This window comes from Micromys minutus (assembly GCF_963924665.1).
Source record: "Micromys minutus genome assembly, chromosome: 2".
NCBI lineage: Eukaryota > Metazoa > Chordata > Mammalia > Rodentia > Muridae > Micromys > Micromys minutus.
This window is the reverse complement of record NC_137971.1, coordinates 86,457,544-86,483,590: the sequence shown is the minus strand read 5'-3', so window position 1 is coordinate 86,483,590 and position 26,047 is coordinate 86,457,544. Positions and strand designations below refer to the sequence as shown.

At 41.8% G+C, this 26,047-nt stretch overlaps 1 protein-coding gene across 1 annotated transcript in view; it reads right to left on the bottom strand.

The window, feature by feature from the left end:
• Positions 1–26,047, bottom strand: part of DENND5A (DENN domain containing 5A) — a 63,972-nt gene that overhangs the window by 11,564 nt on the left and 26,361 nt on the right. The window contains exons 2-13 of the mRNA XM_080912036.1: positions 24,620–24,691; positions 23,808–23,917; positions 22,762–23,419; positions 18,791–18,978; positions 13,905–14,222; positions 12,384–12,599; positions 11,782–12,016; positions 10,378–10,528; positions 9,278–9,371; positions 7,441–7,572; positions 4,268–4,420; positions 2,004–2,088 (exon numbers count right to left, since the gene is read on the bottom strand). Coding sequence (XP_080768162.1) covers positions 2,004–2,088; positions 4,268–4,420; positions 7,441–7,572; positions 9,278–9,371; positions 10,378–10,528; positions 11,782–12,016; positions 12,384–12,599; positions 13,905–14,222; positions 18,791–18,978; positions 22,762–23,419; positions 23,808–23,917; positions 24,620–24,691 — 2,412 coding nt within the window. The remainder of the gene's footprint in view (positions 1–2,003; positions 2,089–4,267; positions 4,421–7,440; positions 7,573–9,277; positions 9,372–10,377; positions 10,529–11,781; positions 12,017–12,383; positions 12,600–13,904; positions 14,223–18,790; positions 18,979–22,761; positions 23,420–23,807; positions 23,918–24,619; positions 24,692–26,047) is intronic.

The window sequence follows — 26,047 nt, the reverse complement described above, 5'->3', positions numbered from 1 at the left end:
CCCAAATCTGTCTTCAAAAGAGCCAAGAGAATGTTCCAGAATGAACCTATTCCAGAATGCTTAGGTTCTCTGAGAAAGGAATACCACCTCTGATCTGGTACCATGTGCCATGTTTAAAGCTTAGCATTTTCATCACCAAGCTGTTGAGAATATGCTGCTGTAGTTTGTCTCTTGGCAGTAACTGCCATACCTTTCTGAGAAATTCTGGGATTCACACACCAACAAAGTACACTAAAATGGCCTCATAGGCTCCTTAAGAAATGCCTGTCCCTGGTCTTCAGCCAATTTTCTACTCAGAGTCAGTGCTACTTGAGGGACAACTAGTTCAAGGGCATGAAGTTCATAATCCAACTAAAATACAAGGAGGAAAATTTTCAAAATTCTATCCAAACTTACCTTTACCATTAAGAATGGATAATTGGAGTAGTGCATACCTTCAATCCCAGCACTCAGGAGGCAGGGGCAGGTGGATCTCTGTGAATTTGCAGACAGCCTGGTCTACAAAGCTAGTTCTAGGACAGCTAGAGCTACACTGAGGAACCCTGTCTCGAAAAACCAAAACCAAAAGGAGGGGGGGGAGTAGCCAATTGAGTTTTGGTGATGCCTTTAGTCCCAGCACTGGGGAAGCAGAGGCATCTGGATCTCAGCGAGTTCAAAGCCAGCTAGTCTATATATAGAGCTAGTTCCAAAACAGCCAGGGTTACACAGTGATACCTTGTGTTTGAAAAAGAGAAAGAAAGAAGGAAGGAAGGACAGAAGGACAGAAGAAAAGAAAGAAAGGGAGGGGGAGGAAGACCAACCAGTCAAGGAAGAGGCTTGAAAGGAAGAAAACATGGTATAAAGAGAGTCATAATCAAGAAGTAAAAGGAGACAGTGTACGCAGCACGTATGGGAAGGGACACTTGAGAACAGCATGAGGGACCCTAGATGAGTAGACAGGAGGTCTGCTTCTAACACAGGCATTTTCAATACGCCTTTTCCTTTTCACTAACTTACTGCATGATCTTACAACAATCGCATTCTTTTGAGACCTCATTTTTTTTTCTTATAAAGAAGATGGACTAGATTGTCCCTGGAGTCCCTACAAACCCCAAGTTTTATTTTTGGTTTTGCTTTTGTTTTGTTTTGTGGGGTGGGGGTGGAGAGATCTAGAGAGAAGGCTAAACAGTTAAGAGCACTGGCTGCTCTTCTAGAGGACCAGAGGTTTAATTCCCAGCACAAACATGGTGGATAACAACTGGCTGTAACTACAAATCCAGGGATCTATGCCCTATTCTGACCTCTACGCCCATGTCAGAGAAATTAAAAGAAAAAAAGTTTCTTGCAAACACCAGGACCACAGTAAAACCCAGTTTCACTTTTCTATTTTTAATTTACAGTCCATTTTTGAAGCCACATTAGGCTTTTAACTTTTACTGATCAAAGGGGTCCAAAAACAGATAATGAGAACATCACGGTGGTGCGGGTGATGCTGTTTCAGCAAGGGGTGTGTGTGTGCGTGTGCGTGTGTACCCATGGAGACTCAAACTCTGGAGCTTGAGTTACACATGGTTGTGATCTACCCAACATGGAGCTAGGAACAGAAAGAACTCTGGTCCTCTGGAAGAACAATGGGCACTTTTTTTATAAAAAGATCTTATTTTTCTTTCATAAGAAAAATAATGCATAACTACATGTATGTGCACTGCACTTGTACCTGGCAAAAGAGAGTAGAGAGTACCTGGAACTGGAGCAATGAATGTTGCCATGGGGGTGCTGGAACCCAACGCAGGTCCTCTGGAAGAGTAGCAAGTGCTCTTAACCACTGAGCCGTCTCTCCAACCCCACAACAAATACTCTTAGCTACTGAGCTGAGATCTCTCCAGTCCAGTGCCTTTATTTATTTATTTTTAATAAAAAATATTTTAAGTAAAAGCTTCACTGGCCTAGACAGAGGAATGATAATGATCACTGTAGGGAGGGGCAGGAGCGTGAGCTGAGACACTCTACAGAAGTGCACAAACCTGAGGTACTGAGGCTTCCTGATGTGAGTTTTCTTTGCCGGTTTTCCTGATAATGTAACAAATGAGACCACAAAGCTGATTTCCCCTGGAAGCAATGGGAGGGAAAAACAACTATTATTATGTTCAACATGCAAAGAACAATTTTTTGCTAAAAATGCTGTGTTTCAATCCTCCCAATACAAACAATGTACATACATACATCCTCTATAAAACCCAGAAAAGACAGAAGATCACAAAAACTGAAACAATTCCCAAATAGCATACAAAGGAGAGTGTGTTCAAAAGGGAGTGATAAGAAGCCATGAATATAAGAAAGTAAAAGACAATTTCTAAATGCTCTGCTGGAGAAGGTCAGCTCTTGCCCCCCACCTCCTCAAGTCATGTCATGACATCTTGAAGAATGATTATAAAAGAAACCAGTTTGTGGGTGACCAATTAAGGGGCAGACTTAACTCAGACTCCCCAGATGTTATTTGAAATTGTGCCTTGGTAAAAAGGAAAACTAACTATTTGTCAGCAGTTACAACTTTGGCTTTCCAGTTGCCAAGGTTCTAGTGTACTGACTTATAGTTTATCTCATCCTCATAGGTGCGTACAGCCTACCTTCTTGTAGAGTGGAACTCCATCTTCAGTGGTAAATCAACATAGTAATGGGTTATACAGTGAGTTCAAGGCAATTCTACTCAAGATGGCTTAGTGGGTAAAGGAGCTTGCCACCAGAGTTCAATCCTTGTGTTCCAAACAGCAGAAACAGAGAAAGGAGTCCTGCAAGTTGTTTGCTCACCTTCTTCCCCAACCCTTCTCTCTCTCACACATAAAATAAGTTAATAAAAAAAAAAATTTAAGTAGGGCCAGATCCCAGCACTCTTAGGCAGTGGATCACTGAGACTGAAGCCTGACTGCTCCACAGAGCTCAGAGCTCCAGAATAGCCAGGGCTGTCTTGAGAAACCCTGCCTCAAACAAACAAGAACAAAAAAGAAAAAACAACAACAACAAAAGAAAGAAAGAAAGAAAGGAAGGAAGAAAAGAAAGAAAGAAAGAAAGAAAGAAAGAAAGAGAAAGAAAGAAAGAAAGAAAGAGAAAGAAAGAAAGAAAGAAAGAAAGAAAGAAAATTAGATCCAATGGTAGTGTTTGCTTAGCATACAGCAAAGTCTGGATTGGTTTCTCAAACTGCATTGACAGAGTATGGCAGGTGTTTGTAATAGCACTTAGAAGGCAGAAGCAGGAGGCCCAGGAGTTCAAGGTCATCTTCAGTACCCATGGAGTAAAGAGCAGCCTGGGCTACATGAGACCTTGCTTCAGAACAGTTCATGAGGATAAAAGATAGCTGCTAGGACGACCACTGAAAAGCATGTCACTGGAACAAGGAGAATCTCAGAGGTTTATGTGGCAAGGACCAAACACTCAGCTTCTCTTAGAGCTTCAGATGACCAGCCGTCAGGGAGAGCCTCATTTCTACTAGGACTGTAAATTAACAATGGCTGGTACCTCCACCTCAGTCTCTCTCTGTTCTACCTCCAAACATAGACCAACAGTAGAGGACCCATCAAACTGACCTGCAATTTACTCCCAAGAAAAATGCCATTTTGTTTGTTTGATCTTGTTTTTCAAGACAAGGGTTCTCGGGGCTGGAGAGATGACTCAGCAGTTAAGAGCACTGACTGCTCTTCCAGAGGTCCTAAGTTCAAATCCCAGCAACCACATGGTGGCTCACAACCATCTGTAATGAGATCTGATGCCCTCTTCTGGTGTGTCTGAAGACAGCTACAGTGTACTAATATATAAAATAAATAAATATCAAAAAAAAAAAAAAAAAAAAAAAAAAAAAAAAAAAAAAAGGCAGGAGTTTTCTGTATAGCCCTAGCTGTCCAGAACTCTCTGTAGACCAGGCAGTCCTAGAACTCACAGACCCACCTGTTTCTTGCCTCAGTTCTAGAACTAAAAGTGTGAGCCACCACCTCCTGGCAAAAAGTGCCACTTTTAAAGGTTTAAAAAAACATAGATGCATAAACCTTATTTAATTATAAGAAAAAAAAATGCTGAATCACATTTGTTTAGCTGTTGATACCCTACCCCATATATCAGATATTTACATTATAATTCAAAACAGTAGCAAAACTATAATTATGAAGTAGTAATGAAAAAAATGTATAGTTGAGGGTCACTAAAACATGAGGAACTGTATAAATGTCACAGCATTAGGAATGTTGAGAACCACTGGTATGGGGAGACTAGCAGTGAAACCAGAGGCTAGACCCATTACCTGTTTCACTTGTAGCCCATGGCTCCAGATCCTTTCCAGGAGGTCACAGAGGCTGGCAATCAAAGTGTTCTCTTCCACACCGGTGATGTTCACCTCCCCATGCCCCAGCTCCACTGCCTCTCGACCCATCTTCTCTACCAGCATCCTCTTGGTCTAGCATAAGGATAAATCACCACAGTGAATAGAACAACACACCACTGCAGAGAGCCGGGGCAGCCTGTGAGGCACATGTGCTGGGCTAGGAAGGATAAGATGAAGAAGCCCAAGGACAGTGTATATAGTCATGTGGGCCAGGTTATAGGGAACACAAACTTTCAAAGTTCAGTAAAGGAGGCTAAAACACAGATATCAGCAAGTGATCCAAGCAAGGAATTCCATTACTCTGGATTCAAACCTTTTGCCTTACGAGATGAAGAGAGTAGAATAAAACCCTTTGTTCATACCCACCTCAGCTATTCTCCCATTCTCATGGCGTAAATAAATGTGCTACAAACCTTCAAGCACATATAACTAGTAAATCTAAATAAATAAATCTAAAGTAACTCTCAATGAGGCAAGAAGTTATTGAGAATAATTTCAGGTAAAAATCTGCAAATGCTTATTATAAATATGTAACAACAATCAATGTCAAGATGACTGAGAACCATGAAATCTTTCAAGAAGTGTATCAACGGGCTGGAGAGATGACTGCTCTTCCACAGGTTCTGAGCAACCATATGGTGGCTCACAACCATGTGTAATGGGATCCAGTGCCCTCTTCTGGTGTGTCTGAAGACAACGAAAGTGTTCTCATATAAATAAAATAAATAACTCTTAAAAAGAAAGAAAGAAAGAAAGAAATGTATCAGCAACGTTTTTAATGGCAGGAAAGCAACATTATTGGAGAAAATCACAAGTGACTTAAGAATGAACTTGCAGCTTAAAAACTAAATTAAACTAGGGGTCTGGGAAAAAAAGAACAGCTCAGGGTTAAGACCCTGGACTGCTCCTACAAAGAGGACTGAGCTCAGTCCCAGAATCTGCATTGGGCAGTTCACAATAGCCTGTAGCTCAGGCTCCAAGAGACCTCTGAGGGCACTTGAAGGCAGGCAAACACAATCAGAGATACAAACATATACTTAAAAGACAAAAACTTGGACTGGAAAGTTGGCTCAGTAGGTGAGAATTCTTGTTGCTCTCTCAAAAGACCCAGTTTTGATTCCTACCACCCACACGGAGGCTCACCGCTTCCTTAGGACAAAGGCATACATGTAGTGCACAGATTACACGCAAAGTATTCATATATACTAAATAAACCTTAAAATATTAATAAATAATAAAATCTTGAAGTTGAACAAATATAAAATTTAAAATACCAGTTCTGATAGAATAATCTAGGGTGTCTCTCTATATAGACCAGATTGGCCTTAAACTCAGAGATTTGCTCACTTCTACCCCCTCAATACTGAGATTAAAGATTGTACAGCAGCATTCCTGTTTATTCTAATGCTTATTTTTTTTAAGATTTTACTAGTGCTCTTTTATGTGTCCATTGTGTGTGTTTGTGTGTGCACACTCGCGTGTGCATGAGTGCCATGATACATGTGTAGAATCAGATGGCTTGGCAGCCAGGCCCTTTATCTGATGGAGAAGCCTGACTCCATTTTAAAATTAAAACCTATCTTGTTACAAGGTCAGAATAAGTCCATTCCTGTCTTCTGTAAAGCTGGGGTCTGTCCATTTTCTGGAATTGACATGTTCTACACCTCCACTCTGCTGAGACGGGATACTCTGGCACATAATTTTGAAAGGTTCTGCCAAGTTTCTATGTAATCAAAAATTCTTGAACCCCATTCCTAGCCTTGCAGTTGGGGAGCTAATATAAACCTCATCCTTTCCTGTGTTTGATGCTATTTTCTTGAACCCCAATTTGGGGAGACAGTCCTTTCTGACAAAAAATAAAGTTTGCTTATTTTGAACAAAGAATCCTACTCCATTACCCCCAAAAAAATAACAGTCTATACAGAAAACCATCAAAGAGAACTCTAAAAAATTGTGATAAAGATGCTGAGGTGTAGCTCTCCACAACTGAAGGCTTCTGGTGGAGGTGCTGGTGGTGAAGAGCTGTTTTCTTTAAGGGGCCAGTTACTAGAGTTTGACGATACTCAAGTGAGTATATGTGTAACAGAAATTAGACTCCTCTTCCTCTTCTTCTTCCTGTCCCTCTTCCTCATTCCTCCTGCTCCTTTTTCTTCCTCTTTCTTTCCTTCTCTTGTCTTTTTTGGGGGCAAAGTGACAAGGATGAGAAGGTAGACCATATTCTGCCTGGGCTGTTCCTACTCCAGTGGGCCGGTCCTCATGGCCTGCTCTCAGGATCCATCTCCCCATGGCATCTTCTTCCTTCTCCCTCTCCCTTTCCAGTGGTCTCAGCCCAAGCTTCTTAAAGTATGAATTTCTTCTACTTTCACTCATAACTTACAGGATGCAGCAGAGAACAAATCAGCTGAGTTGTCCTAAACATTATGATACTCTGACTTGCATAAAAACTTTTTATCAGAAATTACATTTGAAACTTAAATATTAAAAATTAATCTTTCTAGCCAGGCAGTGGTGGCACACCACTCGAAAGGCAGAGCCAGGCAAATATCTGTGAGTTGGATGCCAGTCTGGTCCTCTAAGCATCAATGTTTTCCTGCATGTGTGTCTGTGTGAGGAAGTCAGATTCCCTAGAACTGGAGTTACAGACAGTTGTGAGCTGCCATGTGGGTGCTGGGAATGTAATCTTGGTTCTCTGGAAGAACAGCCAGTGCTCTTACCACTGAGCCATCAGCCATCTCTCAAACCCCACAAACTACTATTACTAGATATAAAAAGCAATTACTGTTAGATTACAACAGAAAAACAAAAACATTTCCACATATGCTAAACAATCTGTAATTAATAAGGCAACATGCTTTTAAGGTTAGTATTATAATGGGGCAGTTAGATGGCATGCCAAACTGATGATCTGAGCTCCATCATCAGAACCCACATGAAGATGGAAGAAAAAAACTGACTTACAACGTTGTCCTGACCTCCCTTCTCCCCACCCCTATCCCCACATTTTTTAATTAAAATAAAGAGTGGTTAGAGCCAAGCAATGATCTCCTTTTTGCTACCAAGAGAAACAGCAGCACTGAGTACCCACAGCTCACCTTGTTTCGGCATTCCTTCAGCAGTCCTTCCACAAACTTTGAGTTGGTCTGGGCAATCACTGATGGAGAGAGGTTGGACAGTTTGGGCTGACGGATGGTACTGCCCATATTCCTGGCTTCCTGGATGTACTTCTACATTAAACAGAAAAAGTCAAGACCTTTTATGTCCATGGACAGAGCCCACAGTACTGGTGGGCCCCAGAGGAGGACACTGTACCCGATACTTCTTTGCTTGCCTGTGCCTGGGCTCAAATATACACAGGAGCAGAACTTTTAAGTGCGATTCTAGTACAAAAGGGGAAAATCAAAATAATGCAATTTCTGGTTTTATTGACATGAGTATAATAAACTAACTTTGATTTAAAGACACAAGAGGCATTTATCCAGACACAAATACATTAGCAATCATACCAAAATTTTGATATTATCGCATGATGTTTACACTTAAGAATCCTACAGTGAAGTTACAAATTGCAATACATAAACAAACAAACTTCTATCACAGTTGTTTGAGTTCATTTACTGCTTTATGCTGGGAAGCCAGGAATGCACAAGCCGAGCACGCCTACAACCTTCTATAAGAACTTTCTTAATTGTCATGTCACTTCTGCACAACAGGACAGTAAGCAGGGTACCATCCCCTCCTTATCCACATAAGGAAAAACAGCTAAGTCCACTTTCTTTTCTACTGCTGCCATAAAACCCTGACAAAAGCAACTTAAGGCAGATTAAGGTACAAAGGGTTTACTTGGGCTCATAGATGCACATTACAGTTTATCATATCAGGGAGCACAGCAGCAGGCATTTGAGGGAGCAATCAGCAGAGCAAGGGTGCAGCATGCTGGTTCTCGGTTTGCTTTCTCTGCTCTTATATAACCCAGAATCAACTGTCCAGGGAATGGTGCCACCAAGAGCAAGAGAATCTTCCCAAGTCAATTACAGGATTCAAAACAGTCCCCCCAGACAAGCACACAGGCCAACCTGATCTAGACCCACACACCCCCATTAGGACTCCTCCCAGGTGACTCTGGACTATGTCAAGTCAGCACTTGTACTGGCTGGTTTTGTGTCAACTTGACACAAGCTGGAGTTAATCACAGAGAAAGGAGCCTCAGTTGGGGAAATGCCTCCATGAGATCCAGCTGTAAGGCATTTTCTCAACTAGTGATCAAGGTGGGAGGGCCCAGCCCATTGTGAGTGGTGCCATCTCTGGGCTGGTAGACCTGGGTTCTATAAGAAAGCAGGCTGAGCAAGCCAGGGGAAGCAAGCCAATAAGTAACATCTCTCCATGGCCTCTGCATCAGCTCCTGCTTCCTGACTTGCTTGAGCTCCAGTCCTGACTTTCTTTGGTGATGAACAGCGATATGGAAGTGTAAGCTGAATAAACCCTTTCCTCCCCAACTTGCTTCTTGGTCATGATGTTTGTGCAGGAATAGAAACCCCGACTAAGACAGCACTGAAAACTAAATATCACAGTCACCTGAGACACAAAGAAGTCCAGGAAAAAGTTCTCTGTCCTCAGAGTCAGCATCACAGCACTGACCCCAGCTCATTTTCCTCCTTTCTATTTTAACAAAATTAGTTCCTTTACTACTGTACCACAAACAAAAAAGCCCCAATTTTAAAGGCATTGATTTCTCCTAGTACCAGAATGGCATCTTTTGAAATTCCTATCGAGTAACAACATACAGGATCATCTAGCTAGCTGTCATGAAAAACACACTATGCTCTCTAGAACTACACTTGAATTCTTGGAGAGGTCACTGCTGGGACAACTTACTAAACTCTACAATGACAGACAGAGCAAGCGCAGCATGACTGTCCACAGGTGTCTTACCTCCCTCTGGTCATTGTCCAAACGCAAGTGTTCCGTGTGCTGCTTCTGCCGGTCTTTCCGCCTCCACTGGGCAGGGGCGTTCCTTTTTGTCCACCTGACAATATCAAAAGAGGCCATAAGGAATATTCACTACTCTGTGAGTGCTAAGCCAACCTGGTATACTCAGTGAAAACCTGTCTCAAAAAATAAAAAGGGCAGCCGTAATTCCAGCACTCAAGAAGGCAGATAGATTTCTGAGTTTAAGGCCTGCCTGGTCTACAAATCCAGGCAGCCAGAGCTACAGAGAGAAACCATGTCTTGAGATAAATACAAAAGAAAAAAGAAAAAAGATTCCCTAAGGCCAACAAACAAGAAAAAAACTCCAATGTCTAGGCAACTAATGGTGAGCACAGAAAGCCACAGAGGCAATGCAAAGTCTGTGGGAATGAGCAGCTAAAAATTAAATGACTGAACAAAAGATAGAAGGCTTCCAAGGAGTAAGTCATTCATTTGTCTTGAAATATCTACCAAAAATTCACATGTAGATACAAAGCTGTCTAGGAAAGAACCATCCATCCAAGTTGCTCACCATCAGGGTCCAGTTATTTCCATCACTGCCTTTTAAGGACATAAAACTAGATAGCTGTGTGTTACATGGAATTCAGATAGGAGGTCATTTTAACCCATCTGCTGCCTGGCTGCTTGCAAGTCCTGGGAATATCCAATTTGTAAGAGGTACCCAATTTGTACAGTGGAGACAAAAGCTGACAAGACACCCTGACACCTACAGAGTTTAGATCTTACCCATACTTGTTTTGAAAATTCTTTAAATGCTAAGGTGGCTCAGTGGTTAAGAGCACCAACCTTTCTTCCAGAGGACCCAAGTTCAATTCTAGGTACTCACACGGCAGCTCACAACCATCTGCAATTCCAGCTTCAGGAGATCTAGGCCCTCTTCTGGTCTCCAGGCATGCAGGTGTGCACAGACATGGATGCAGGCAAATATTCATACACATAAACTAAAACATACTAGGAACCCCTGAGGTCTGCTGTGTATACCAATGCGAGCACAGACTCTGGGAGTCAGTGACTAGGTTGGAGACTCTATAGGGTTTACTTACTTGTTGCTAGCTGGCCCAGTGCAAAGTACATCCGACTGTAGCTTAGGGAAAAAGCCAGGTTCATATTTTCCTTGTCCAATTTTCATGTCAAGAAGATGTGGGTGAACTGCAGTGTGGTCAATTTTTGTCAGACGTAGCTCAATTGCCTTTTCTGAGTGAGATTTAAAAAAATTTCAAGTCAATCCTTTCTTTTAGACACAACTACTTTCACTTCTAACCAAGATAGAGTAAAAAATAATAATTTTTACTCTTCTGCCTGAAATACACACTACAGAAAAACAAACCTGTCCACTGGGCAATGAAAAACAAGAGTCCCTAAGAATTAGAAATAGATGACAGGGTCTAGAGCAATCCCAAAGGCTGGAGATAAGGCCAATGGCAAAACTGCTCTAGTGTGTCTGCAGTGAGATCCCTGGTGCTCTGGAAACAAAGCGCACAGCTGCCACAGGTACTAACATGCCACTCTTCTTCTGAAAGACCTTTAAGGTGAGGGCTGCTTAGCACTTCACTCCATAGCTCAGACCCTATACTCCAATAGACCCATGACACGCCATCTTCTGACAACAGGCAAGAGTAACTCAAATCATGCTGCAGGTTTAATACATGGACTACAGACGGACAAACTGACTGCCTCACTCTTATGGCAGATAGGTAGGGCCCTAAATGACCATATCTCCAGCTTCACAGTCCTCAGCTGTTCCAATACTGCCATTTTCAAGTGTAATACACTTGATAAGAAATAAAAAGGATGGGGAATCCTGACTTTAAAAATGATTTTGAGAGATAGGAGTTCAAGGCCAACCTGGCTTAAATAGCAGTTCTAGACCAGTCAAGAGACTCTTGCCTCAAAAACAAACAAACAAACAAACAAACAAACAAAAAACAAACAATATCCAGGGACTGGAGAGATGGCTCAGCAGTTAAGAGCATTGACTGCTCTTCCAGAGGTCCTGAGTTCAAATCCCAGCAACCACATGGTGGCTCACAACCATTTGTAATGAGATTGGATGCCCTCTTCTGGTGTGCCTGAAGACAGCGACAGTGTACCCACATACAAAAAATAAATAAATAAAATCTTTAAAAAAAAAATTCCAAACCAAAAGAAAAAAATAAACGAATAAGGAAAAAAGCAAAGCATGGTGATGCACACCTTCGGTCTCTATGACGAGGCAGAGGCAGGTAGAGCTCTACAAGTTGAGTCCAGCCTGGTCTATATAGTGAATTCCAGGATAACTAGGGTTTTAGAAACCCTGTCTTTAAATGGATAAATAAATAAAGTAATAGGAAAGAACACTATAGGCCACATGATAACATACTCAAAGGTAAAACATGAGAAAAGCAGCATACATATTGAGGAAAAGGGGCATGTTACCAATGAGGTCCCAGAGGCCAAGGAGGCATTACCTGCTTCATCCACAGTGGTACACTTCTGATACATAGATGTCCTAAGAGTAGGTGTTCGAACATTCAACAGTCTGATCTTGTCTACCCTTGAGTCAAAGACCCGGAGGACAGGGTCTTTATCATCATCATCATGACACATGATCTTGTTGTCAATAAAAGATGCAAACATCTGGGTCTCTAGGAATCTTGAGAGGAAGGGCAGGTATGGCTCAGGCTGATCTGACAGGAAGGATGCCTAGTAACCAAACAGAAGCAGTCAACAGAGAAGAGAACAGAGCAGCACTGACGATCACAGGCAACACCCCCTCCCCGGGGCTGACGTGAAACAAATCTTCTCTGAAGCATCCTATGACTTTATGAAAAGCCAACTACAACCCTCCTCCCCTTTGTTAACTCTCATAAAAGATCAATTTCCTGAGAATCTGACACAGCTAGCCCAGACCTTCAACTACACATACACCTCTGCCTAGAAAGACTACTTTTCAGGACCACTGGCTAGAGGCAAATCACCTAACTGTAATCATCTGCAAGCCAGCCTTGACTTTTCTAGTGATGTCATATGCAGTCACTTCATGCTCACTTCCCCACAGGGTCTCACTCACTTTATCAAAGTTCTGCATCTGCTCCCTGTTGGTGAACCAGGACTCCTTATCCTGGCTGGGCTGGATGACAAACACTTCATAATCGGAAAACATCTGAGTAAAGCGGTTGGCAAAAACTTCCCGGATCTGAATGTTTAGCTGGTAAATCCTTAGTTCTTCTTCATCACACTGAACTTTGAAATCTTTATTGCTACTGGGATCTTCACGAACTTCCAGCTTTGAAAAAAAAAGGGGGGGTAGGATATATTATTATACTTTTATATCAAGAAATACAATTAATCTGATTTTCCCTACTGGTCTTAACAGCAAATGGTGAGAAGGTGGTAATTAAAATAAATATGGGAGTCTAGATGTTAAAGAGATTTAGTTAAGCAGTTGAAACTTGCCTGGCAGGAAGTAAAGGGAAGGGGAGAGAGGAGAGACTCTGAGGTGGAAAAAAGAGGACTTCAATCTGAAGGTATCCAACAAGAAGCTAAGTAAAAATGCAGAGATGCAGTCATTGTAAATTGAGTGCAATCCAGCCAAGGAACAAAAGGAGTGAAACATCCCCAGCAAGAAGGCCAAGCTCTGGTTCTCACCTGCTCCAGACGTGTCACCTTTCTTTGGTTTCTTTCTTTGAGGGGATGAGGGGAAATTACTTTTCTTACCTTTCAAGGATTATTCTTTTTTTAAAAGAGGTATTTTTTTAATCTTCCTAAATATTTCTCTATTCAACTGGCATATAAGTTTTACTAATTTTCTGTACTTTACAAAATAAAAGAGAAATGAAATAGCTGACCCCTAAAAAGGAAGTCCAACAAAATCATTACGTCAGCCTAACATGCATTTGCACCTAACCAAAGTTGTTTAGCAATAAGAATGGGGAAGGTAAAGACATGGGCAAACAAGCTCAGAAACCTTAATATCAAAACCAGAAACGGGGAAAGCCAGGTGTATTCCTGGAGACAGCTCAGTATTGCAGGATCTGGTTTAAGCTTGCAGCTGAACTCTAGACTAGGCTCTGAATCTTGGGTGAATATGCTTAGATCAACAACTTCTAGCAAGTGTTGATCTAAGTCTGGCTGCTGTGACGTCACAGGGCAGTGGATATCAAAGGTCTATAATCTTTCCCAATCACTCTGCAGAATTTCACACAGAATGGCAACAGGCTCTTCCTGACCTGCACAAAAAGCCACCCAGACTTAGATCAACACTTGCTAGAATAGCTGCTTGTCCTCAATCTCCCATAGGGTGCATTCCTTCACTGCTCACAAATATGCACTGTCAGCTGGGTGGTGTTGACACTCACCTTTAATTCCAGCACTTGGGAGGCAGAGGCAGGTGGATTTCTTAAGTAAGCTCAAGACCAGCCTGGTCTACACAGAAAAACCCTGTCTAAAAAAAAAAGTTTTAAAAAAAAAAAAAAAAAAAAAGGTGCCCTTCCTGACCCTGACCTGGGTCCTTCCATCCTAAGTTCAGCTTCCCAAGGACAGCACTCAAACACAGATCCAAACTGTCACAAGCTTATTTCAAGCATCTTACTTTTTCCAAACTCACTCCTGTCCTCTTGACCAAAGCTTGCAACCGCGCAATAGTTTCGTTTTCCTTGAGGAGCTCATAGGAATGCAAAGGGGAGCCCGCAATGTTCCCGTTCCTCTTGTCAGACACAAGCTCCGATGCTCGGATCCTCTTCAGCTTCGAGGCGCTTTCGCTGCAATGGAGGTTCCCTTCAGGGGGAACACCGAAGGCCATGAGGATCTCAGAGACCTCCTGAACAAACTCCAGTTTGTTGGGAAATTGAGGCAAGTCCTCTGGCAATTCAATGAAGTGGTTGTCAACATCCACAAAGCAGAGGTTAGCCTGGAAATCACAACAGGAGGTGTGAACAAATAGAGCTCCAAGAGCAGTTTTACAAAGGACAATGGGTAATGGAATGGCAAATATGAGGGCAGTGTATAGATGGAGGCAGCAAGATAGGCTCCGCCCATGCTCCCTCTGCTTTCTAAAATAAAACCTTAGAAATATGGCTCTTTCCTCAGAGGTAAGATGTCAGGGGAAATAGCTCACAAATCAGTGGATTCCAGTCAGTGATAAGTGTCAAAGTCTGGCACCAGTGCTGAGCATCGTGTTCACCCTTCTACGCTTCACTCCTAATTTTCCAGATGATTGTTACAGTCTTTCCCATGCCGAGAGTACAGTCAGTACTCACACTGACTAATGGTTGGACTTGTCATTGCCCAGTCTTATTTTACAGACAAACCTGACTAAAGAAGACATGCATGGCTATAATCACAGTACTTGGGGAAGCTGAGGCAGGAGAGCCGCTAAGAGTTCCAGGCTAGCATAAGGCTACAGAGTTCAGGCCATCCAGAGATAGGAGCTGGAGAAATGGCTCAGCAGATGAAAGCATTGGCAGCCAGAGGACCCAAGTTCAATTTGCACATGCCACATGGCATCTCCCAACTGTAACTCCAGATCCAGCAGACACAAAGACACACATATATATGCATGTAGAACCCATACTTATTCATTAACTGAAAACCCTGATACGGGCCAAGCATATACCTATGATCACTACTTGGTGGCACTGGGATTTGAACTCAGCTTGACTGCAGTCATTACACTAAAACCGCTCACTTATCACACCTCGGCTGATACTCAGGTCTTGCTTGATCAATTTAATACTTTAAAATAAAATCCTTGTTCTTGTTAATTTTCTTGCACTATAAATTAGAAGAGCTGTATATGCTTATCTTATTAATCTGCCCTTGAAAGACATGTAGCATTGTCTTACTGCAACTGATACTAAAGGGTTAAGAGTATGTCTCTCTCAATTATATAAAAGACATACCTGTTAGAGTGTTTTGAGAATTATAATGTCAAATTTTTATAGAATATCTACATGTGTTTGTGACTGAGTGTATATGCACAAGAGAAATTAGAAGACAACATTTGGGAGTAGGCTCTTTCTCTTTCAGGTGGGTTCCAAGAATTTAACTCAGATTGTCAGGCTTGCTGGTAAGCGCCTTTTACCCACTGAGCTACCTCACTGCTCCCCCCATACACTTTAACTTTTAATCTATGTGGAACAGGTTTCCTTACAGCATAAGATAAGGGTCCTTCCTTCATTAAAGCACTGTTGTTATATACCAAATGCTGTCCCAGTGACACACAAGTTTACCCTTGGCTCAATAGTCTTAATGTTCTGAAAGCAGCAGGCAGAGGATATGATCAGCTCGCTAGCACTCCCATCCCAAAAAATTCATCTACTACAGTTCACTTTGAACAGCCCTGTATCCTTTATGCATAAACTAACTTATCGACCTGTAACTATAAAAAAAGCAAGCTTTCCATCTCAAAGCTTCAAAACTAGTATAGTAGAGTCACTTTAAACCTTATTTCTGAGTTCCTCTACTACATAACAATGTTGACTCTGTCTTGTTAAATGCCAACAAATATTTGTAACCTAAAGACAGACCACTTTTTATGTATTTGTTTAAGATTTTTAACATTATTAATGTTCTTAGGCCAAGCCATCAAAAAAGAAAATCAAAACAAAATCAACTCCTCTAGTGAAGAGTCTTCCACACAGCTGACAGAATGAAAGGCCATATGTCCATCTCTTACTCTTTTAAAAAGGGTGGTGGGGGTTTCAGTTTTTCCAACAAGAAACAAAGAAGCAACTAAAGTATCTAGATCCACCCAATAATGCTTGGTGGATTCTCTTTCACTGTTGTGAGTCAAATACAGAGTGTCCATAAAGAATTCTTTCTTATTCTTTATTAAATCTGTATGGATGCTTTGCCTGTGTTTGGTCTCAGGCAGTACATAATCCAGTCTTGGTCCAATTCAAGCTCCTATAAGAAGATTTTTGGTAGTTAGATAAAAGCCAGCAATCCTCAGAAACTTGTAAAACAGGCTCCCCCATCAGCTAAGGAATCATTTCCCTTGCTTTTGGCAAACAGGAAATAGGGCTATATTGACATACACCTGCGGATATCAGCATATCAAAGTCCACACTAGCTTCCAGGCTCCTCAGACCTCATTCACAAGTATCAGTCTTACATTTCAAAGCCCCTTCACTAGCCTCTAGCCTCCTGTAGCTACTCTTCCCCCTAAAACGAAGTATTTTCTGCTACCACCCTCTCACACCCACTTTCCTAGCCCTGGTCATGTTTAGACTGCTGCTTTTTCTCTGATCTGGACTCTTCCACAAGCCTCTGGATATTTTCTCTTTTAGTCACAATAAAAACCTCATGATGAGAATCATGGGTGGCTGGTTTGATGCTTCATTTATTGCCCCTTCTCATGCAGCGGCACGCATATCTGGGCACCATAGGTGTACTTGGTACCTGTGGTGGTCAGAAGAGAGCATCAGATTCCTTGAACTAACACCACCATGTGGGCGCTGGGAATGGAAGAGAGGTGCTCTGGAAGAATAATAGCTCTTCCACTGAGCTATCAAAGAACTTTATCAACCCCAAATTCTGAGTCCACATATGTGGATACCCTTGATGAGAGAGAGGTGACTGAGAAAAACAGCTCAGGCACACACTCAGAGGTGGCTAGGATACACAGGAACCTCTACATAGACCTCTTCCCTACTCACTCTGCAAAATGGGGCTGAAAAGGGAGGGGTAAGAGGGCAAAATGAAAAAGGAGGCCATTTAACTTCTAGGCTCAAAAAACAGTATCATGCTGTTTCTTCTCAGCCCAGGCTGGCAAGTTGAAGCAATTTATAAACCTATGACCAAGTCCTTAGCATCCCCTCTGGCAACTGAGAAAAGGTCCAGTGGCACATGTGCCTTACTTTGTGAAGGGCTTTCTGAGGATGCAAAGCCTGGAAAGACACTGAAGCCAAACTCAGTTCTCTGCTCACGTCTGCCATGCTGAAAGGGAGCATGGAAAGACAACTATTGCCCAAGGTAGTCCTCACAAATCCTCCAAATCCCCAAATTCTCCCCACTCTCCCTTCAGAGCCACAGAGCTCTTTGCCAACCTTAGTTCCTAAACTCAATCAGTCAGTTCCTCTCAGTGCATCTTTGAGTTCATCACTGAGGAGACCTCACTCAGCACACAGGATCCGGGGGAAGGCTACTGAGAGTGTCCTAATAGAAGACAGAGAGAAAAGAAAGGGACAGGCAGAGTGACAGTCCCTTCTTCACTCCAATGCTTTTAAGCTTACTTTCTGACATGGCTGTGTCTTCAGACAATGAAACCCCAAAGAGAAGCCAAACAAAAGATGTCTCACAAGACCAGCTCTGGTTCTCATTGCTCAAGGCCAGCTGAGATCATGTTGGTGTTAAAAAGAACAAAGAGTTTTTTTACGAACTTCTGATGGCCAAAGATAAGGCTGCAACTGATGAATTCTAATTTGAGGGTCTAAAAAATGAACACTCTTCAACAGAAAGTCTCTTTATACTCCAACCTTGCCACCTCAGTATCCTGATGCTGCCTGGCACAGAACTACATCAAGGTCCTTCATTCTGCCTTAACACTCCCTCAAATAGCTGGTTTAAAAATCCTTATAGTCCAAAGATGTCAGCTAAGATGCTAAATTACCTGAGTAATAAAATGTGAGCTAATTCTTCCTTTATTGTTCATTTTATAAAACTATGAACTTTTGAGGAAAAACATAAAAGTATGTTTCAAGGATACCATTACTCTTACCTCATCTTGTGTAATGGTTTTCTCTTTTACAAAACTGACCCACAGTTCTTTACCCCCATAGAGGTTGTCTGCTATAAGTCAAGGTAGAAAATACCCAGCTAGGCAACCACCCTCAAAAATATGTGGCCTTCAGAGGGCAGGCCTGGGTGAATGGACTCCAAGTCCATAGACAGACCTACTTCTGAAGGACAGACACATTAGCAATCTTCACCCCACTGTCTCTTCCTCCCCAAGCAGACCATAGGAGAAGGCCTGAAACTTAGGTGTAAAGGCTGTTCTAATGATGGGAAAAGCCACAGAGCAGAGGCTGCACATGCCAGAACACTGGAGTCTCTTACACAAACAACTCCTCAAACAGTCCCATTAAGAACACTGCTGGTTCCTGAGCAACTTCTTCACATACCCACACGCCTAAAGTGCACGGAGAATGAAGATGAAGAGTCCTGCAGGGGACAGAATCTGTCCCAGGTTACATGAAGCCAAAGATGGTGATAAAACTGAGAAACGTGTGAAAAAAAGAAGTATATGGAAAAAAAGAAACAAAAACATACCAGGCACATGAGGAGATGAAGACCCTATGAGGTGATATAAATTTGGGGCTAACGGTTCATTTTCATTCTATTTTTTCCTGAAAAGCTATTCATGTTCCCCGTTCCCTTTTCAGCACCCCACCCCCAAAAAGGGCCCTTGGTAGCACCATACTGGGCTCCCCCATGCTGGAGAGGGCCAGTGGCCCAGTACTTGGCTTCTCTTCTCACCTCCTGAGGCAGCTCCAACTTTGAGCGGTCATCCAGGCCATTGGAATGCAAGCCCATCAGGTATGGAACAGGAGCATCTAAGAAATGCAGGAGAGAAGCTGGGAGGATGGGGACATAGACATGCTGCCATTGGAAAGGAAACATCAGAGCTGTAATTGTCTCCGCCACAGTCATCAGTCTCTGGTAATCTAGGTCGGAGGGAAAAACAACAGAATAAGCACAAACAAACCCAAGGACCACTATGACTCCCTACAGGAGGCCACAGACTCAGACGCCCTGGTAGACGCCTATCAAATACACAGGTCCAACCAGTAATAAAATATATAGAAATATGGCAGTAAGAGTAAATGTCACCTTTCTCTAGCCACTATAACACCTAAGTCTAAGATAAACCCAATCTAGTATTTGAAATACATAATTTTGTTGACTTTAGACTTAAATCTCTGAAGAACTTCTTGCAGTGCAATTGAAACTGTGACATTCTTTAAAAACAAGACAGAGTAATACAATCCCCATTTTCAAGGCTATCTTCTTCCCATTTGTGTGGTCTGTTTTAACAGATAAAAGAAATGTTGAGTTTTATAGCCTCCTGGTCTGTATAAGTTGTTTTCTTCCTCTACCTTTTAAATGTTTTGATGTTGTATTGTTTGTTTGCTTGTTTTTTAAAGCAGCCTCCCACCATAAAGGATGGTTGAACAATGCCTCAGAGATACAGCAATCTGGGGCACCCACACTAGAATGCTAACCTCCAGGAGTCATACATGACATAATCTTACTGGACCATAGGAACAGTTTGCCACTAATCAGAAAGTTACTACAAGGAACAAGTCTGTATTTTTACTGAGAAGTTAACGAAAGGAAGCCTCAGGAGCCGCTCACCGACAGACGCTGTTTTGGACTATAGTCTTTCACAATACTGCTGCCATCATTTAATACTCACAGACTTTGATCCGGGTTCTTGTGAAAATTATAAAGTCTGGGCTCTTATGAAAGATCAGGCCAGTAGCCCCTCAAGAAATCAACTAGAATTAGTGCTGTTTATTTTAGATAGGTATATGCTCTTCAACTCATAACTGTTCTACACTTGGTGATTAGTCATGCCTGTGCTCACAGCAGGGAGGAAGCAGAGACAGGAAGATCCTGACTCCAAACAAACAAACAGGAGTAGGAAGATGGCTTGGTGGATAAGAGCAAATATAGCTCTTCCAGGAGACATAAGCTTGATTTCCAGCACCCAGGTCAGGAGGCTCACACTACCTATAACTCCAGCTCCAGAGGATCCAATACCCTTTTCTGACCTCCATGGGTACCTATGTGTGTGTGTGTGTGTGTGTGTGTGTGTATATATATATATGCATGTGTGTAAAAATTCTGAACAAAGCCAAAACAAAAGAGTCTCCATTACTTCACCTTCAAACTAGATCCCAAACCCCAACCACTTCATAGTTGTTAACTATACACCTCCTTATGGACAATTACAATATCTCACTAACTAGACTCTTTTAAGAGTGACCAAAGAACTGGAGAGATGGCTAAGTAATTAAGAGCACTAGTTGCTCTTCCAGAGGTCTAACCATGTATAATAGGATCTGATGCCCTCTTCTGGCATGCAAGCATACATGCAAATAGAGCACTCATGCATAAATACATAAATCTTTTAAAAAATAGGTAGAATAGTTTGTTTAAAATGTTATTTATGTGGCATACACCTTTAATGGGGGTGGAGGAGAGAGGCAGGTGTGTGAGGCCAGCTCTAGTCTACAGAGCAAGTTCCAGGTCAGCCAGAGATACATAGAGAAATCCTGTCTTAAAAAAAAATTATATATATATAACAACAACCAAAGTTGTTACTCAAGGACTGTAATAATGACTCGGTAGCTTTTAGCACTAACTACTCTTCTAGCAGACCCCGATTCAGTTCCTAGCATCCATACTAGGAGGCTAACTGCTGCCATAGTTCCAAGAGACCCAACATCCTCTTCTGGACCTACAGGCTCTTGTATGTATGTAGAGTTACTCACACACCATATACATAAGTTTAACAAAATGTAAAGAGTACCTATTCATTCATTCAATAAGCATTTACTAGGTACTTATATACCAGCCACTGCTCTAATGCTCAGAATGCCTCAGTGAGATAATGAACAACAGCAGCCTTACCACTGTGCAGAGAAAATGTCTTTGTCCATGTAACCAGCTCTAGGGCAACTTGAGTCCTAAAAATATATACAACACATGCACACGCACAGTACCTCTTAAATGTCAATATCATAAAAGACAAAGGCTGAGAAACTGTCAACTGATGTGTGGGGGAGGGCACTAAGGGTGGGTGTGCACGCCACTGCATACATAAAAAGGTAGGAGGATAGCTCTGGAGAGTTCGTTCTCTCCAACTTTTATATAGGTTTTAAGTACCAAACTTAGATTGCCAGCCTTAGGTGGGCAAGTGCTGTTAATCCCTGAACCACCACAAGCCCAACCTGGAATGTTCTGACTACAGATATTCACAAGTTATGTTTAAAAAAAGACCTAACTTACTTCCTAAAAATAATCACCTAGAGGGGGAAGGATGGCTCAGCAGTTAAGAGCACATACTACTGCTCTTCCATGGGACCTGTGTTCATTTCCAGCACCCATGTCAGATGCTTACAAGCTCTGACCTCTTAGAGCTCACACCAGCTCCAAAAACCCTGAAGCCTCTGGCTTTCATGGGCACTTGTACACAAGTATACACACCCAAACAAACAAATACATAATTAAAAACACTAAGTCTTTGTGGGGGAAAAAGACCCTATTTGTAATCCAAAATGAAAATAAGTTGTTTTTAAAATTACTCTATTTCCAGGTGGTGGTAGCATACACCTTGAATCCCAGCAACTCGGGAAGCAGAGGCAGGCAGACCTTTGTAAATTCAAGACTAGCCTGGTTTATAGAAGGAATTCCAGGATGGTCAAGGCTACACAGAGAAACTTTATCTCGAAAAACCAAATAAATAAATTCATAAATAAAACAAACCATTCTATTGAAAACTGGAATTTGGGCTGAAATGACAGCTCAGTGGTTAAAAGCACTTGGCTGCTCTTCCAGAGGCTCCAACTTCAGTTCCCAGCAACCACCACATCAGGTAGTTCACAACTGTCTATAACTCCAGCTCCAGGGAATCTGATGCCTCTAGACTCTGTAGGCCCCTCACTCGTGTGCACATACCCACATGCAAACACACACACACACACACACACACACACACACACACACACACGTACACAAACTTAAAATACAAAATAAATCTTTTCTTTTTAAACAGCCAGAACTTGTCTTCTCCAAATATCATCCTTCTGTCTTATTTTTCTCCAAGTCTTTAACTATCTTCCATCTGCATATTTTGCTTATTTACTAACTCCTTTTCTCTCATTAAAATACAAATTCTACTCAGAAAGATTATTTCTTTACTTTGTACATAACTTTTATCTACCACCCTTGAAACAACGCCTGGCACATTGTGCACTAAACTATGTTCTGAATTTTATGATGCTGGTCTGACTAGCAGAGTAAGCAACTGTTTTTCCTCACCTACCTTAGTATTCTTTCTAAGCCTGCTATTCACATTCAACTCTCATTTATAGAAACAGTTCAGATAACAAGAGAAAAAAGCAACAATGAATCTTCTCAGTATAAATGGATCATCCATAATTTAACTCAGGCCAAAAAAGAGACAGAATACAGAACAGCAGTGATGTTCCATCACTGCTGGAGGCTACTTCCCTTTAACATTTTTCAGTGTCAATCAGAATGAGTATTCCCTCCAAAACTAAAGATTCTACCAAAAGGCCATGATGACAGCCAACCAGAAATGCTCAATCCACCAGCAAAAAACTGTAACAGCCCTTGACTTTTATGTGAGACCTATGATATGTGACTATAGAAAGCAGGGACCCCACGTGGGTGGAGAGTTGTAGTCAACACTGACTTACGCTGTGAGTAGAGCAGTATTTGAAACTCCAGAAGGGCACAAGTAAAAAGCTGAAACACATTCTCCACCCCAAGCAGTTCAAAGACCTCTTTGACGGGAAAATCAAATAGAGGAAGCTCATTGGTACTTGGTCTCTGACAAATAATTGGCCCATAGACCCCAGAAAACTTCAGGGAGCGGCCAGGAGGTGGAAGTGGCACCTCATAGAGTACGTTGTATATGTAGCTCTCAAGGGGCAGAGGAGGGGGCTGAGGTGATGTGACTGCCTGGTGGAGCTGCTGCAGCACATTCCGACATGCCTTCATGAAAGACATGGGTGTGATGAGACAGATGCATTTAGAGACATAGAGTGTGTCCCTGCTGATGTCATAGGAGTTGAAGCGCTGCAGCTTGGTCCCAGGAATGCCTTCACCATCTTCCATGCCACTCTGGTCTCCACCATCAGCAAGTGGAGCATGAAGGACATCATACTCAGCATTGTGCATGTGGTAGAGGGTCTGCATTGCACTGCAGATCTGTTTGCTGGTCACTTCTTCATAAAAAGTAAGGGCAAACCCAAATGTCCGAGAGCCATCCTCCCTTGTGATAATAAAGGCATGGAACTGTGGCTCCCTGGGATCAGCCTGGGTCTTGAATGCCAGCCCTTTAGGCATGCACAGCTACAAAAGACAATAAGAAAGCAAGTAGTGAGAGCATTCCTTGTCCTCTCCAGAACACAAATCGGCTAGCTACAATCTACCATGTTGGACACCTGTTTATACAATGCACACACTGACCCATTACTATATATTTACAGAAACATGATTTTTCAGTATATTTGATACACTAATCAAATACAAAATCATAGGCAATGTGCACTATAATCCTTTCTTCAAGAACTACTGGTGTTGGGGTAGATTACCTCAATGATGTGCTGACCAAGCATCAATAAGCCCAGAGTTTAAATCACAGCATCCCCAAAATTAAACAAGTACTGCTACCACACCCAGGATTCAAAGCCTTTCTATAAATTACTCTGCACTCATTTCACGGCTAACAAATACTAACCATTCCCACTGCATCCTGGTCAAAGGGATTCCAGTCTACATTCTCAGGGTATCGGGCAAGGACCTTAGACTTAAATGTTCGTCTCAATGGCGTCTGCTCAAAATTTTCTCCTGAAAAAAAAAACAAACAAACAAAAAATGAATGAAGCAAATCCTCTCCACAAAGTCCCTTTAAATCACAGGATCATGAACACAGTGTGGCAGTCCAGCAAGGAACAGAAATGAAGGCAAGGGGTTAGTATGCCAGCCACCTAAGTAGAAAAGGCATCGAAAGTTACTATGTCAATAAGAAGCTGAAAAAGTGTAGCTCTGTTAATAGTGGACACTACTACCTTCGCATTGAAACCACTGCTGTAAGCCCAATGGTTAATTTTCTTCTAAAAGACAGAGAAAGCACAAGAAATGAAAGAAGACTGCCCATCCCCCACCCCCAGAGCCACATTTAATTTGCCTAAAATCAACTGGAAACACTTTAAGAGTGTGCTATAGTTCTGTGATAATAAAAACACAGAAACATTAAGAAGACTTCAGGGATGCTAGCTAATGGACTGTTTTATCAGTTCCGAATCATCTGAAATTGCTAGAACTCTTAGTTTCCCCCTGCCTCCTCATAAAAACACTAGCATATGCTGAAGTAATAATATTAAAGTGAGGAGGGAAGGAGTCAAACACACTGACATCTAGAGAGACGCAAACCTGAGAAATCTACTGCTCAAAAAGGCACAAGGTGGTTTAAAGGGCAAAGAGTCAAAATGCCACTGGAGAGACTGAGAACCGGAAAGCTCTGGGTGCGCTGTTTGGTTTTGTTTTTACCTTCAGTCGTACTTGAAATGAAAGGGCTGGCACCATCCCTGGCTTTAGAAGCCTGAATGTACTGGCATAATGCTATACGATAAATAAAATAACAGAGTATTACAATAAAGCAGTATTATTCAAACTTTTTGACCATGACTCCAGCACAAAATACATTTTATGTCACAAAGCAATAAACACATATGTATGTGTGTATATGTATAGATACATATATATCTATGTATATATATGTATCTATATATACCAAAACCAAAAATCTCACAAAATAATACTTACCCTTACTTTACACAATATTCTTTCATATTTTCTATTCCAAAATAGGCTGACTGCAAAGCTGAGTGTGATGGTCATTCCATGTTATCTCAGAGCTCAGGAGACTGATGTGGTACACTCACTGCACAGGGGCCTGTCTGTGCATACTAGCTAACAGAATTCTATCCAAACTGTAGTTCAGAACTCAGGGGACCTAATATAGATAGATAGATAGATAGATAGATAGATAGATGGATGGATGGATGGATGGATGGATGGATGGATGGATGGATGGATGGATAGATAGATAGATAGATAGATAGATAGATAGATAGATATAGATCCTTCTGTTTGTTTGTTTTGGGGCTTTGGTTTTGTTTGTTTGTTTGTTTGTTTGTTTGTTTTGAGACTAGGTCTCTCACCATAGTCCTGGAACTCACTATGTAGACCAGGCTATCCTCAAACTCACAAAGATTTGCTTGCCTCTGCTTCTCAAGTGCTCTAATTAAATTAAAAGCATGCACCATCACACCCATCAGGGGCCAGCAACATTAAGAAGGATAAATTGTTCATCATACAGAATGGCATAGACCTAAGCTGCTCCATAAATCATCCCACAGGCATTTCATGGGTTCCTGTTTTTAGAGCTGGAGATGTAATTCAGCAGACAAGGGTTTGCCTACCATGTTCAAACCAGTTATGATAGTGCATATCTGTGCACACTGTTATCCCAGTGTTCTGAAGGTGAAGGCAAGTGCTCAAAAGGTCAGGACTACAGAGATGGCTCAATAGTTAGGAGCACTGCACTACCCTTCCAAAGGGCAGGAGTTCAATTCCCAGAACCCACATCAAGAAGCTCACAACTACCTCTAATCCAGTTCTAGGGGATCTGATGCTCTCTTCCAGCTTCAGTGGGCACTACAAACATATATTGCAAATACAGACAAAGAGGGAGTTAGATATACTGTTTTCTAATTAAGATATTTTTCATGCACTCTGATTTTGTCTAAGCTCAGAAGCAGCAGCCCATTTCTTCATAATTTTCAACTTCTGTCAAGACACAACTTCCTTCTCAAGTAAAGTGAATACCAACCACAATTTCCCTATCTTCCATATTCTTCTGAATTTTCTTTTTGAGTGCATTTCATCTCTCAAAATATACTTAGTAATCTTCAC